The 16,314-nt window shown below is 33.5% G+C and overlaps 2 protein-coding genes across 2 annotated transcripts in view; one reads left to right on the top strand and one right to left on the bottom strand.

Moving 5' to 3' along the window:
- The window catches only part of LOC125860955 (disease resistance protein UNI-like), a 237,323-nt gene that overhangs the window by 59,882 nt on the left and 161,127 nt on the right, over nt 1-16,314 (top strand). The window lies entirely within an intron of this gene.
- On the bottom strand, nt 7,594-9,838 carry LOC125857601 (ras-related protein RABA4d-like). The gene is made up of 2 exons (XM_049537214.1): nt 9,813-9,838; nt 7,594-8,050 (listed from the first exon to the last, which is right to left on the bottom strand). Exons 1-2 carry the CDS (start codon nt 9,836-9,838, stop codon nt 7,594-7,596), a joined length of 483 nt encoding a protein of 160 aa, XP_049393171.1.

Below are 16,314 nucleotides of genomic sequence, written 5' to 3'. Positions count from 1 at the left end.
TGCGTACAAGGTTAATGGATCAGAACAGCCGCAACCTTATAATCTTGGATGATGTTTGGGAGGCTCTTCATGATCTAGACAAACTTGGAATTCCCAGCGGTAGCAACCACAACCATCGCTGCAAAGTGATATTGACGACACGTTTCCGAAATGTTTGTGAAGAAATGGAAGCTAAGAAGATCATGGAAGTTGAAACGTTATCCGAAGGGGAAGCATGGAGCCTTTTCAAAGAGAAAGGCGGTGATTCAGTTGACGATCCTTCTCTGATTGACATAGCAAAAGAGGTTGCCAAAGAATGCAAAGGGTTGCCGCTTGCAATTATTATTGTTGCAGGAGCACTTAAGAGTAAAACCAAGCCTTCGTGGGAGGATGCCCTTACACAATTACGTGATGCAGAACCAAAAAATATCCCAGGAGTGAACAGTAAGGTGTATAAATCTCTGAGGCTAAGCTATGACCACTTGGGCGAGAATGAAGCAAACTATCTCTTTTTGCTTTGTTCTTTGTTCGAGGAAGATAGCTATATTCGGACTGAAGAATTGCTTGGATTTGGAATGGGGCTTGGCATCTTTTCTAGAGTTAAAAATATACAAGGAGCAAGAAAAAGGGTGTGTTTTCTATTAGAAATATTGAAAGATGGTTTCTTGTTATCCCAAGGTTTAGAAAAAAATCATGTGAAAATGCATGATGTGGTCCGTGATGTGGCTATAAGTATTGCGTCTGAAGGAGAGCATAACTTTATGGTAAGTCACGATGTTAACTCGGAAGAGTTTCCAAGAAGAACTTCTTATGAGCATTTCAGTCACATGTCAATTGTTGCAAATAAATTTGATGAGCATCCTAGACCAATAATTTGCACAAAACTGAAGCTTTTAATGTTGAAACTCTGTTTTGAAGATCCATTCAAACTACAGGACGATTTTTTTGATGAAATGAGTAACCTTAATGTCTTGAGCCTGAGGGGAGACAGATTTGAGGAGTCCATTCTGCGTTTTCCTGCATTCATTAGGAGGTTGTCAAGTCTGAGGACACTGTGTCTGAGTAATTTAAGGTTGGATGACATATCCTTTATTGGGGAACTTGTCGAATTAGAAATTCTCAGCATAAGAGATTGTGAGTTAGATGATCTGCCAGAGGAGATAGGAAAATTGACCAGTCTAATTATGTTAGAGCTGCGGAATGAGATAGGAGGACTTAAAAGGATTTCAGGAGGGGTGTTATCAAAACTAGCTCAATTGGAGGAACTACATATTGTGGGAGTAGAAGATTTGAGTGATGTGATCTACAATAACCTTGACCTTCCCTCCAAGTTGGCACGGTACACTCTTAAAACGGGTGGAGCTTACATTGGGATTCCAAGCATTGATAATTACGACAAGATTATTGCTTTAGAGGTCACGAAGACTGCCCCATTGGGTGATTGGATCTGCCACGTGTTGAAGGAGAGCAAATTTGTAAGTTGTAGGGGAAAGGGCTCTAATAATGTGTTGACTGAATTGCAGCTGAATGAATTTCAAAACGTTAAATTTCTCCGCCTCTTTGGATGTGATTTAGTGACACATTCATTGAAGACAACACATGAAGTAATCAAGTTCCCCAATTTATATGAGTTGCAGCTTGTAAATCTGATATGCCTGACTCACATTTGCAGTGACAGAGTTGAGTGCATTGAGTTCCCTCAGTTACAAAGAATGTTCTTCTATGGACTACCTGAGTTCCAGAATTTCAGGCCTATAACCAACAGCTCAAATCCTCTTTTTGATGAAAAGGTTTGCTTCTTATCACAAAAATGTTACCTTTTACTTGAGCATTAAAGATATTTACTTAAACAAAGTCTATTGCTCAGATATATCCTTTTTGTCTAACTAGTAAAAAAATAATTTTCAATTAAATTTTTTAATTTGTTATTTAAAAAATCCATATAAGGCTATATTTGATGTGAATTTTTGTGACTTTTTTTATTCAACTGTTAATTTAAGTTTTAAATATCTCCCTTGTAGATATATTAACTTATCATTATTTGAGTTTCATATTCTTATTTAATTTTTTTAGTGTGAAAATAAACAGATATGGAAAAGAAGAAAAAAGTATGGACAAATTTTAAGACTATTTTTTTTGGCTGCTATATTGTAATTTATTTTTTGAAAAAAGGTCGATAATGCCTTAAATTACGTGAAATGATAAAAAAAATGCCTTCAATTTAAAGTTTAGTCCAAAAATATTTTGTCCTCAATACTTTGGTCTAAAAATGTTCTTCCTCTTGGTAGTTTGTTTTGGAAATGTTCCTATTGTTACTAACTGAGTCAAAAATATTTTTTCCATATAAATATATTATTTCTTTTCTTTTTAAACAAATCTTATTCCTATTAAAATATATTACTTTAAGTACTCTATTCTTGTTTTCTTTATTTTAAAATTACTTTAACTATTAAAATGTACCCTTTAAACAGATACTACATGTCATATATATAAGATCATAGTAAATAAACCATTAATTTTTATTTTGATATTTATAATAAAATAAGAAATATTTTTAATATTATTTTTTCCAATTGAAATAAGATGAACATTTGCTAATAAAAAAATATTATTAGGAAAAGAATGTGTTCAAAAAGAAAATAAATAATATATTTATTTGAAAAATGACATTTTTGCCTTATTAAGTAACAATAAAGGCATTTTAGACCATTTTTCGTTTATTTTTTTATATTTGCAGAAAAATGAGGCATTTATGATATAATATACAAATGAGTGAAACCCAAATTATTCATTGAATTATGAGAAAATGGGCATATATACTACTCAACTTTGCGATTTTGAGCAAATATACCTCTTGTTAATAAATCGGTGCATATATACATCTACCGTCTAATATATGGTGCATATTTATCATTTTCGTTAATAAATTTATATTTATTTTATTAAAAAATATATAATTGTAATTTTTTAATTTAAAAAATGTCATGTGGCTTTGAAATATTATCTCTACCGCTCTAGACTCAGCCCAAATGGGGAAAAAAATACTAATGTATTTGAGATACTAAAAAACTTATTTTAAATATGAAACGAGATCATATACAATTTTTTTTTATATATTTGGCTAATTAAAAATACCATATATCATATGGGAAGCTCTTAACCTCAAAGTTGAATTACCATTTTGCTCTTATCTTACCCCTAAAATAAATTTAATATTAATATTTACTGCCTCTGTCCCTAATTACTTGTCCACTTTTGAATTGACACACCTATTAGGAAAACAATAATTGACATAATGAGTTTACCATTTCACCCCTATTAATTATGAAGTAGATAAATTAAGAACTTAAGATTTTCAAGAAGTTATACATTTTTCAAAGTAATTAATTGAGGGCATAATAGGTAAAAAAAAATTATCCTTTCTTGATTTGTCAAAATGGACAAGTAATTAGGGACAACTAAAAAATGAAATATGGACAAATAATTAGGGACATAGGGAGTATTTATTTAATTAAACATTAAGTAATAGTTTTATTTGAATTCATGCATCAACCAAGATCTTAATGCAATCATATATTCATGTACCTCGACTTAATGCAAGATCTTAAATGTAGGTCATGAAGAGTCCAATAACCTTCAATTTTAATTTGTAAGATAAGTGGGGTAATGAAGAGTCTATCAAAGACACTCACACAACATTGTTTATATTTCCTTCTTTCATCCAAATTGGTGCTCATCTTTCATTCTACATTAGGTTAGTCTACATCATTTGTAAATTTTCATTACCAATTTGTAATTGTAAGAATTCTTACTGATTCATTTATTTGTATTCTTTAAAATCCTATGCATATTCATCTTCTTTTTGTTGAGAAATATGTAAATTATCATAGTTACAAAATGAATATTCTCCAATATGAAGTTGTAAGTGAATTTTTATTTTTCATATCTCCATCTTTTTGAGTTTTTAAATATAATTTCGTAATTGATTACTATATTTTTATATTCTTCATTTCTTCTATCTTTAGGATATAAATATAATCAAGCTAATCCCAATTTATATTTATAATTAATTGTTTTGAGGGTAAGCATGTTAAATCCCGCAGAATATTTTCACAACTAGACCCGTAAAAGAATAGGTCTTTGATAAAGATTTATAGTTATGTATTTTTCGTTGTTTGATAATCATTTATTTTTTTAACACAACATGTTTGTACTTTTTCATTTTTATATGTAATCTCAAATGTCTATAAAATCCATATACTTAACTATTACAGAGAGGTACAAAAGTTAGTGCACAAGTTAAAATAAAATAAAAAATAATCTAAAGTAAAAATTAGTGCAAGTGTTACATTGAATTTTATTGTATTAGAATTCATATTTAATTTTTTATATACAGATCCTTTAATATATAATTCAAGAAATTATATAATGTATCTGTATTTTTAACATTGTCATGCTTTCTTTTTTGATTATTTTTTTATGATTTTAGTTTTTTTATACATATGAAACATTTTGTCTATTGCAAGTCGACTTCTAACAAAATGTAATTCAATTAATATGACAATATTATTGTCTACATATTTTAATGTGATGTCTTTTATTATGGATGTCATGTCTTTATTTACTTTTCTTTCTTTTTCATTTGAACTTGTAATTTTTCTATAAATTTAATGTTACACCACCTAGACATTTTGTACTATTTTTCTTTATACGTATCTTTTTTATGACCAATTTCTTTTTTGATTATTAAAACTAACATTTAGTAATTAAAATATATTAATTCCTCTGATATAATAAAAGATTTTTTTCATGAAGCTTTAAAATATCAAACCTTCAACATCTTACATAAGATTTTCATGCTATATTTTGTGAATAGTTATATTTTTATGTTAAACTTACATACAAAAAGACTTAACTTTGAATTTAGCGATGAATATATGTATGCTCTACTATGATATATTTACTTATATAAACTAATTAACTTTTCTAATGTCAATTAGAGGACAAACGTGCAATGCACGTTCCGAGGACTAGTATAAATAAATGTGTGTAAGCAGTTTTGGCTTCTCCACTTATGACCTGGTGTTTTGATACTTCAAAGCTCGCAGGTTTCTTGTCTCAACCTGGAACACCTAGACATCTGCACCCTTAAAAGCATAAGTGCTCTATGCTCTCACCAACTTCCAACTGACTACTTCACCAAACTTCAAACATTGAGAGTATCAAATTGTGGAAAATTGAGAAACTTGATGTCTCCATCAGTGGCCAGAGGTCTTCTGAATCTCCAAGTGTTATATATACAAGACTGTCTGTTGGTTTATTAGCATTTTAATATTAATGTTTTGTATATTAATTTGCTAAGGCTTAGTGTTGACCGTTGCTGCCAATCTTTAGTGACTTTTCAGTTTGCAACCGTTGAAATGTCATGATTGCTACTTTACTATATTGCATTACTCCATTGGCAGTAAGTGCATATGTTACAAAACTTCTGGTGCAGCAACTAAGGTCTAAGCCGTTGGTGGCTGATAGCTTTTTATCTCATTTACTTATTCACTCTTTATTCCTCAATCATACCTTGTAACCTATGTAACATATGTAACCCCTAAATCATTTATCTTCACTATTTACTACACCATTCATCTTCCTATTCATTGCTAGGAAGACTTCTTCTAGTATAAATAGTGATGGTCTTCATTTGGTTTGTTACACACAATACAACAAGAAATATAGAGTGTATAAGGTTTGTCAAAAAGAGAGTTATTATTAGTTGAAGGGAGGTGTTCTTTTTTGTGGAGCTTTGGACTCAACTCTTGTCCAGATTTGTTGAGTTATACTTTGTGAAGGCTGTTGTATCCTGGAGGGGAAAAGTCAAGAAGGACTACTGCTGGACCGGTGAAAACATTTGCTGCAGTGGGCTTGAATCTCCTTAAAGAGAGCGACATATCCGCGCCTCAGCCTGAAGAGATTTATCTCTTCATTTTTATTTTCAATTGTAATTTTGTATTTTTTATTATCTTGTAAGTTTTTTCACTAACACTGTCAATCAATGGAAGAAGTGATCACAAAAGGAGAAGGAATCGTGACCTTATTTCCCCGATTGGAAGAGCTGAAGCTTTGGAATCTGCCTAAGCTGGGGCATTTCTATCTGACAGAGCATGCTCTTGAATTTCCATTTCTCAAGTACGGGGATATTCGTGACTGCCCTGAAATGAAGACGTTTGTCCAACAGGGAATAACTGTGAGTATACCGAGTCTAGAATGGGTGAACTTCGATTATGAGGAGGTGAAAGTAGATGATCTCAATAAATGGATACAACAGAGGTTCAATTACAAGGTATGTCTTATTCCGCTAGCTATATAACTAATTGCTACATATTCTAATTAGGTTCTACTGCTCTCTTTCCGTTTTATATACTTATTTAAGTTCATCAACTTTCTTTTACTTAATAATCTAGTCATCTCTCTCTTCTTTAGCATTCTCTGTTTCCTGCAGAAACAAGAAGCTACAGATGGCAACGAAGCTGAACCTAGTCATGGCTGAAATTAGGAAGGTAGTGAGTGAGTACTCACTGAAATAATGCAAGTAAAACCTCGAATATCACCTAATCATGTCATCTTGCATTCTACGTTGTTTTGTAAGATTGATCACATTACAGGATGGTTTTTTTGTTGGAATGAGTAAACCATTCCGCCTTTTCCAGCATTGACAAATTTGAGGACAATATGTCTGAGTAATTTATGGTTGGATGACATATCCAACTTGTCAATTTGGAAATTCTCAGCATCAGAGATTCTCAGTTAGAGGAGGTTCCAGTGGAGAAAGGAAAATTGAACCAATCTAATTACGTTAAGAGTTTTTGAATAAGCATCGAGTACTGGAAAGGATTTTACCATCGGTTTTATCAAGACTAGTCCGATTGGAGGAACTATATATCATGGGAGTAGAACATTGTAGATAATCCACCTCGAGGGATCTGAAATCCTTATCGTGGTCGACTGCACTGACATTGTAGCTTGTAAAAGGTGTTCAGTGTGTGTAATCTTGAAATGAAAACTCTGTTGCCTTTCTTCTGTTGGTTAGGCATATTGTATAGACTTTTACCTTGTATAAATTTCTGTATTCGAATTATATAACGTAGTAACTAATTACCTTCATTGCTGCTTACTTCCAAGGCATACAATCGCGCCCCATCTAATTTTATTATCAACCATCGATGTGCTTGAGCTCCCTAGACCTTGACCCTAGCAGATAATGTCTCTTACGAGCTCATTTTATCATTCCCATTCACCATGCTAGTGTTTTTGTAACTTCGATGGAGCTAGGATTTTGAGTTTATCAGTATTGTGTTCTAGAAAAGTAAGCATAGTAGATTCTGGATAAATTGTTTATACGTATTAAGTGAATTTTTAAACACAAATACATGACAACCCGTAGACAGGGGTTGTAGCTCCGCCCCTGATGCCCAGTGAACACTTTAATTAACTGTATACACAAATAGCTAAACAAACTATCTAAATCAACTTCATCATCAACAACAATTCCCTATTCTACATAAAACATAAAACATTCCCAGTAATATTATGATTTCGGATAAATAAAAAGACCTCCAGAACTCAATAAAAAATCATGACGACATGCAGCAGATAACTAGTCCCACCAGAATCCGAATCCTGGCCAGGAACAATGATCCTGGTTCTCTTTAAAGATTGCGGCTTCCCATAATCAGCTCCCGGAGCTGCAATAAGAGTTTTCTTGCTAATGATTTTATAAATTTCTGCTAAAAGTGTAATGAATGCACCCTCAACGTTTGTTGATTGAAGAGCTGATGGTTCCATAAAGAAGAGATTTTCCCTTTCTGCAAATTCTTGAGCATCTTCAACTGGTACAGCTCGAAGACTTCCTAGATCACATTTGTTCGCGATGAGCATAATAACTATGTTCTTGTCCGCGTGACCTCTTAATTCCTCCAGCCATCTAGCCATATGATTGAATGATTGGCGTTTTGTTAAGTCATAGACTAGCATTGCGCCAACTGCACCTCGATAATATGTGCTTGTTACTGCTCTATACCTGAGAGAGAAATGAGAGATGATTCATTGAGTTACAACCATTACTAAATGGGCTATGTTGCTCTGACTCTTTGAAAGAGGATCCTTTGAAAGTAAAACATTTTGGAGACATCAAGTTTCTCTATATTTTTTTTATACCTCTGACAGAACTAGACGACTCCAAGAAAACATAGGACCTAAACTAAACGTTTTAACTCCTAGAACACATCAATTAGTGATCAGACATTTAGTTTTTTTTTTTTTTTTCAATTTGCTTAGCCTATTTTGATTTGGCATATTTTTTAAGAAAGTAATTTCTTTTTTAATCTTGTATTAAAAAATTACGGTAAACCTTATTCTTTTGTTATTTAATGGACTAAGAAGAAAAATAGGTTAAACAAATTGAAACTGAAAGGATTAACTAATTTGCCATGTTCTGATTTAGTAATCGACTCCACTCGATTCCATTTGATATTCAAGAATTCAGTCTATATTGTTGCAAGCTAACTCAGAGATTGATACAGTAAAGAACTTAGCTATATCATCCCTTTCTGGGTCTTCAAATACGACAACGTTTTACCAGGTGTTGTTCAAGGTAACAAGCAGAGGCTATGTATTTGATTGTGAACACAGCTATTGTAGGTTTCTATAAACTTCAAATTCTAAATCAGCCCTCTGCTTCTAAATTCTTCATTAATTAATTCTCTTCATATATGTTGGACAAAAGTTCTTTCAGCATTGATTGTGGATTAATACTAGAACATCGAGTAGACAGTTGATGTATATATCAGACTTAACCCTATCTATCATATATATCATACATTTCGTAACTCGGATATTGATGTAACGAGTTTAGCTACAAATACCTCAGATGATGTTCAAGGCCTGATCCCCCCCAGTTGAGCAGCTTGATCATTTAAAATACTACTGTCAGCCTTCTAATTTCATTTAAAATTTCCCTCAAATCCCCTGTAACTAATTCTTCACCAAACTGAACTTCTTCATCCTAACCCCTGTCATGTCCTTGGTGCTTACAATAGTTATCAGAGACAAACACTTGGAAAGACTCGAGGATCGATCATAAAGACCCTATATCAATGTTGCTCTCCATTATAATTACTAGGAATATATGCTGTACTCTTTTCTCTGTTTAATAGCGGAAACTTTCTGCTTAGCTTTTTGGATTTTCGAGTATTTATACTTAGTTGCAAGTTTCCTTGTCATAAAAAAATCGAGTGCCTATTTTATAATAATCATCGCATTTAAAATAAAGTCCTACTAGGTAACTCTGTCCACCAAAGCTTAGGAAGATCGGAAGAAACTGGAAAGGATATACTTTGTCAAATATTGGAGAGAATGTATGGACAAAGTCTAATCTTTGAGTACTTTGCAAGCAAATGGAAAATTCCAAAAAGCAACAATTACTTTTCCTCTTTTTCTTCTTTATAGTGTCTGCCGTTGCAAGAAAGCATATATTTTGGGAAAGTCGTAACATGAGTTTGAGTGAAGGAAACTATGGAATCAGATGTTCATTACTTTAATATGTTAGCTAATCAATACTCTCACTTTAAAGATATTATTTTGTCAGCTTATAAATCTCTGTGAATTTGTTGCTTGGAATAACACAATCAAACTCTCCATTGCCTCTCTTAAGCATTCATTTTCATACCAAATTCTCCAACATTGCTACTCTTTGATTTTCATACCAAATTCTCCATTTCCGCTCTCTGATCTTTCATTTTCATACCAAATTCTCTCACATTGCTAGTCTTTGATTTTCATACCAAATTCTCCATTTCCGCTTTCTCATATTTCATTTTCATACCAAATTCTCTCACATTTCTAGTCTTTGATTTTCATACCAAATTCTCCATTTCCGCTCTCTCATATTTCATTTTCATACCAAATTCTCCATTGCTGCTCTTCTACCTTTCATTTTTCACACCAAATTCTCCAATTCCGCTCTCTCATATTTCATTTACATACCAAATTCTCCATTTCCATAATCTGATATTTCATTTTCATACCAAATTATCCATTTCCACCATTTTCACACCTTTACTTCCCAGAGAGAATTAGAAAGCAAAAAAAAAAAAAAAAACAATAGCAGAGTTCGACTTGATAGTTGAAAAAGACTTATTACTAAACTATCTTAGCTATGGAATTTTTATCTATTTTTGTGGAAAAAGTCACAGATTGCTTGATGCAGCCAGTTGTGCGAGGGATTGGGTATCTGTATTACTACAAGAGGAACATCAGAAGTATGGATAAAGAATCTGAGAAGCTGAAGAATATCAAAAGTGAGGTGCAGGAAAGAGCGGAAGTTGCCCGGAGAGACTTAAAACGCATTTCATGCAATGGCGAGGCTTGGTTAACTAGTGTTGATACCACTACTGAACATGTGGAAGCTGTAAGGCAAGGTTCAGCTGAGGTTGAAAGGGGTTGCTTTTATGGTTGGTGTCCAAACCTGAAGTCACGTTACTCGATAAGCAGGAGAGCTGAGAAAATTACACTGGAGTTGATTGAACTTCGAAATGAAAGCAACAAGCCTGATGTAATCTCCTTTGATCGTCCAGTTCGAAGTGAGGCTATACCTAGTAACAATGGTGAGGTGTTTGACTCCAGAAAATTGAAAGAAGAAGAGGTCATGGAAGCTTTGAAAGATGAAGGGGTCACTATGATTGGGATATGTGGTCTGGGTGGTGTTGGTAAAACAACACTGGCTGAGAAAATCAGACAAAAGGTGAAACAAGAAAGGTTGTTCAAAGATGTCGTCATGGTAACTGTCAGTCAACAACCAGATTTGAAAAAAGTTCAGGGTGAGATCGCAGAAGGACTCGGGCTGAAATTAGAAGGGGATAATTTGTGGAGTCGTGGAGATCGGCTGCGTACAAGGTTAATGGATCAGAACAGCCATACCCTTGTAATCTTGGATGATGTTTGGGAGGCTCTTCGTGATCTAGAGAAACTTGGAATTCCCAGTGGTAGCAACCACAATCATCGGTGCAAAGTGACATTCACAACGCGTTTCCGATCTGTTTGTGAAGTAATGGAAGCTAAGAAGATCATTGAAATTGGAACATTATCTGAAGAGGAAGCATGGTGCCTTTTCAAGGAGAAAGCTGGTGATTCAGTTGACGTTCCTTCTATTCATGGCACAGCAAAAGAGGTCGCCAAAGAATGCAAGGGGCTGCCGCTTGCAATTATTATAGTTGCAGGAGCACTTAAGCATAAAACCAAGCCTTCATGGGAGGATGCCCTTAGACAATTACGTCGTGCAGAAGCAAGAAATATCCCTGGAGTGCACGAAAAGGTGTATGAATCTCTGAGGCTAAGCTATGATCACTTGGGAGAAAATGAAGCAAAGTACCTCTTTTTGCTTTGTTCTTTGTTCGAGGAAGATAGTAATATTTGGACTGAAGAATTGCATATATTTGGAATGGGGCTTGGCATCTTTTCGGGAATTGAAAATTTAGAAGATGCAAGAAATAGGTTGTGTCTTCTGTTAGAAATATTGAAAGATGGTTTCTTGTTATCCCAAGGTTCAGACAAAAATCATGTGAAAATGCATGATGTGGTCCGTGATGTGGCTATAAGTATTGCATCTGAAGGAGAGCATAACTTTATGGTAAGTCACGATGTTAACTCAGAAGAGTTCCCAAGCAGAACTTCTTATGAGCATTTTAGTCACATGTCAATTGTTGCAAATAAATTTGATGAGCATCCTAGACCAATAATTTGCCCAAAACTGAAGCTTTTACTGTTGAAACTCCGTTTTGAAGATCCATTCAAACTACAGGACGATTTTTTTGATGAAATGAGTAGCCTCGATGTTTTGAGCCTGAGTGGATACAGATTTGTGGAGTCCATTCTGCGTTTTCCAGCATCCATTAGGAGGTTGTCAAGTCTGAGGACTCTGTGTCTGAGTGATTTAAGGTTGGATGACATATCCTTAATTGGGGAACTTGTCGAATTAAAAATTCTCAGCATAAGACATTGTGAGTTGGATGAGCTGCCAGAGATAGGAAAGTTGACCAAGATAATTATGTTAGAGTTTTGGAGTAAGAAAAGAGCACTTAAAAGGATTTCTGGAGGGGTGTTATCAAAACTAGCTCAATTGGAGGAACTACATATTATGGTGGAAGCAGTAGATTTGATGGATGTGATCTACCGTAACCTTGGCCTTCCCTCAAAGTTAACACGGTACACGCTAATAATGGGTGAAGTTTACCTTGTTGTGTCAAGCTTTGATGATTACGACAAGTATATTGCTTTACAGGTCACGGAGACTGCCCCATTGGGTGATTGGATCTGCCACCTGTTGAAGGAGAGCGAACTTGTACTTTCAAGGGGAAAGGGCTCTAATAATGTGTTGACTGAGTTGCAGCTGAATGAATTTCAGAACGTGAAATGTCTACGCCTCTTTGATTGTGATTTAGTGACACATTTATTGAAGAGGACACATGAAGTAATCAAGTTCCCCAATTTATATCACTTGGAGCTTCGACGTCTGAAATGCCTGACTCACTTTTGCAGTGACAATGTTGAGCACATTGAGTTCCCTCTGTTACGGAAAATGATCTTCTTTTGGTTACCTGAGTTCCAGAATTTCAGGCCTACAGCCAACAACTCAAATCCTCTTTTTGATGAAAAGGTTTGCTTCTTATCACCAAAATCTTACCTTTTACTTGAGCGTTAAAGATATTACTTAAACAAAGTCTATTGCTCAGATATAAACATTTGCTAATAAAATAATATCATTTGGAAAAGAATGTGTTTACAAAATGATATATTTATTTGAAAAATGACATTTTTGACTTATTAAGTAACAATAAATGCATTTTAGACCATTTTTTCATTTATTTTTTATATTTGCAGAAAAATGGGCCATTTATGATAAACTTTACAAGCAGATGAGTGAAACTCAAATTATTCATTGAATTAGGGGGAAATGGGCAATATACTACTCAACTTTGCGATTTTGAGCAAATATACCTCTTGTTAATAAAATTGATGCATATATACCTCTACCGTCTAATATATGGTGCATAATTATCATTTTCGTTAATAAATTTATATTTATTTAATTAAAAAAATATATAGTAGTGATTTTTTAATTTCAAAAATGTTGTGGCTTTCAAATATTATCTCATCCGTTTTTTACCCCTCTAGACCAAGCCCGAATGGAAAAAAAACACTAATGTATTTGAGATACTAATTTTTTTTTTTAAAATTATGAAACAAGATCATATACAATTTTATATATATATATTTGGCTTTTAAAAAATATATACATAAATGTGTGTAAGCACTTTTGGCTTCTCCACTCAATAGCTCCAACTGTATCTACAACAAAGTTTGATACTTCAAAGCTCGCAGGTTTCTTGTCCCAACCTGGAATACCTATTCATCTATCATTCTTACATAAGTGCTCTATGCTCTCACCAACTTCCAACTGACTACTTCACCAAACTTCAAACATTGAATGTATGGGATTGTGGAAAATTGAGAAACTTGATGTCTCCATCAGTGGCCAAAGGTCTTCTGAATCTCCAAGTGTTATGCATAACAAATTGTGAATCAATGGAAGAAGTGATCACAAAAGAGGAACAACAAGGAGAAGGAATCATGACCTTATTTCCCCTCTTGGATGAACTGAAGCTTAGCGGGCTGCCTAAGTTGGAGCATTTCTTTCTGACAAACCATGCCCTTGAATTTCCATTTCTAAGAAATGTGGATATTGATGACTGCCCTGAAATGAAGACGTTTGTTCAACAGGGAATATCTGTGAGTACACCGATTCTCAAATGGGGTGATGAGGTGATAGTAGATCTCAATAAATGGATACAGCAGGAGTTCAATAACAAGGTATGTCTTATTCCGCTAGCTATATAAGTAATTGCTACAGATGACTGTTGACACCCAATTTTGGGCCTCCACAATATAAATTAATCATCGAGCTTCTTTAATTTCAAACGATTTCGAATAATTAGTTTTAGAAAATTAAAAATAAAATAAATAAATAAATATATATATATATATATATATATATAATTAAATAAAAATATTTTCAAGTCATTTTAAATAGTTTATCACTTATTTATAATTTTTAAATAATATACGTGTTATGTATATAATTACCATATTTTATGAATATTCAAAAATCGTCTCAAAAAGAGTTTGTTTTAATTAAATATTCAATTAAATTAATTTGGTTTAAAATACTTATAAGTTATTTAGTTAATTAGTTTAATTATTCTTATTTATGTTATTTTATTTTGTTGATTTGAAAAGTGCATTTTTGTTGATTTACGTTCTTCAAGTTTTGGCGGTAGTTTATGTTAATTAGTTTATAAACGAATTATTTATTTTATCTCGTTAACATTAAGAAGCTCATTAATTAATTTATATTAATTCGTCCTATTTAGTTACTAGCCGAATTAACTAAAATAATTCAATTTGGCTATATTGTTAATTCATTTGTCTAACCCTTTTATTTGCAATTCTAGCCTCTCCTTTACCTCACACTTAACTCATTAAAAGGCCAAAAATTGGGCCTGTTTTCAGCAGCCCAATACCAAAAGAAACCCACCCTTTTACCAAATAATCTATACATCCCAACAACATTCCCATCCCAACTTAATTTCCAACGTGTCAATTCTCCCAAACCCCACCAAATTCGACCCAATTCCCTAAATACCCAGCCCACTTTTTCTCAATGCCTGCAAAATTAAAATAAAATAAAATAATAATAACAAAAAATTTCCAGCAACATATAACAACGGCAGTACCAAATATCAGAATGACCCCGACCACGTTTCTTCTTCTTTTTTCACGCAAGGAACCCAGAATTCGTACAGCAGCAAGCAGCAGGCGTGTTTTTCTCCCCTTTCTTCTTTCGGAATGGGTTGAAAACCTCAGAAAAAGATGTTTGTCCGAAAGGGTGAAAGGATTTTGATTTCGAATTTCGAATGGCAAAAATTCCATCCGAATTTCCCCCCCTTTTTCTACCCTAATTTCCTTGTATAAAAGCTCTCTTTGATTTTAGTCTTAAGGGGGGATTTTTGGAGAGTTAGATTTTATTTTTGAATTAAGGGAGATTTTTTGGGAAGTAAAATTTTTTTTATCAAGGCAAAGAAAAGTTGGGAGAAAAAGGGAGAACAGGGGAGATACTAGTTTTCCTTTTGTGTTTGGGTTTAGTATTTCCACTCAAACACCTTGACTATTGTTCGTGTTCGAGTTTCGGCGTGGTGAAAGTCGTGGTTCTGCTCGTAGCTGTCCACAGTCGCTGCTCACCGAAAGGTGAATAACTCTCCGCTCTCTCTTAGTCTTTCAGTTTTCTAGTATATGTCTAAGGTTGGTTGCTGCTGCTTTATCGCCTTACTTCTCATAGTGTTGTCATGATTTTTTTTTTAAAAAAAAATGCCTTGTTAGTCTCAGTTTATGTGTCCTTTATGAATCTGTGTAAATGGTTGGTGCTCGACCTCATGTCATTTATTCTCTGCTTAATGTTAAATATGTGAATCAGAATATAGTTGACTAAACTTTTTTTTGTGCCGCTGCTATCCCTTATTTTGAACGTATTCCCTGAAAATAAACTCTTAGTTATCAGGGGATCTGTTCTTTTAGTCTCCAAAATAGCTTGATATTTGTCTAATTTTGTTTCATTATTGTGCTTGTTTGATGTTTAGTTTGGGTTCTGTAGTGAAAATAGTGGGTTGAAAATGATTTGGTCTTGACTTATTTTCTTTCGAGTTCAAGTTGTCCTGCCTTTCTTCTTCTTGATTTGGTTCCATTCAATGTGATTTCTTGTCAAGTTTATCGAACTTAGTTATATAGCCTCAAAGGCCAATGGGTGATCCTTTCTTCTCTAGTATATTGAATATGCCTTATTCGGTTCGGACGTTTGCCAGGGTCATTTATTTACGCCTAAATCAGTATATTGTCTTCTTAACTAAAATGCATGCTTGTGTGTAGAGAATTAGTAGGCTTATTATGACATCCCGTTATATTTGTCTCCGCCCCTTCATTAATGGCCAAGAGTGTAGGCGTTTGGCTCTTTAAGAATAGCTAGTTAAGAATTGCATCCCTTCAATTATTTATTATTAAGTTATGGATTTGAGGATTTTATCCAAATTGCTTACATGTTTATTTAGTTCACTGATGGATAGTGCTTCAGTCCACTTACTTGGTATGTTTTTTTTTTTTTTTTTTTGTCTAGTTGATGAGTCTCATTGAATTAAATAATCCTTCTTATGTTTTCATAATTAGTTGTTGTAATTATAT

The sequence above is a fragment of the Solanum stenotomum genome, chromosome 3 (genome assembly GCF_019186545.1).
Source record: "Solanum stenotomum isolate F172 chromosome 3, ASM1918654v1, whole genome shotgun sequence".
Taxonomy (NCBI): Eukaryota; Viridiplantae; Streptophyta; class Magnoliopsida; order Solanales; family Solanaceae; genus Solanum; species Solanum stenotomum.
This window is presented reverse-complemented; position numbering and strand designations above follow the sequence as displayed.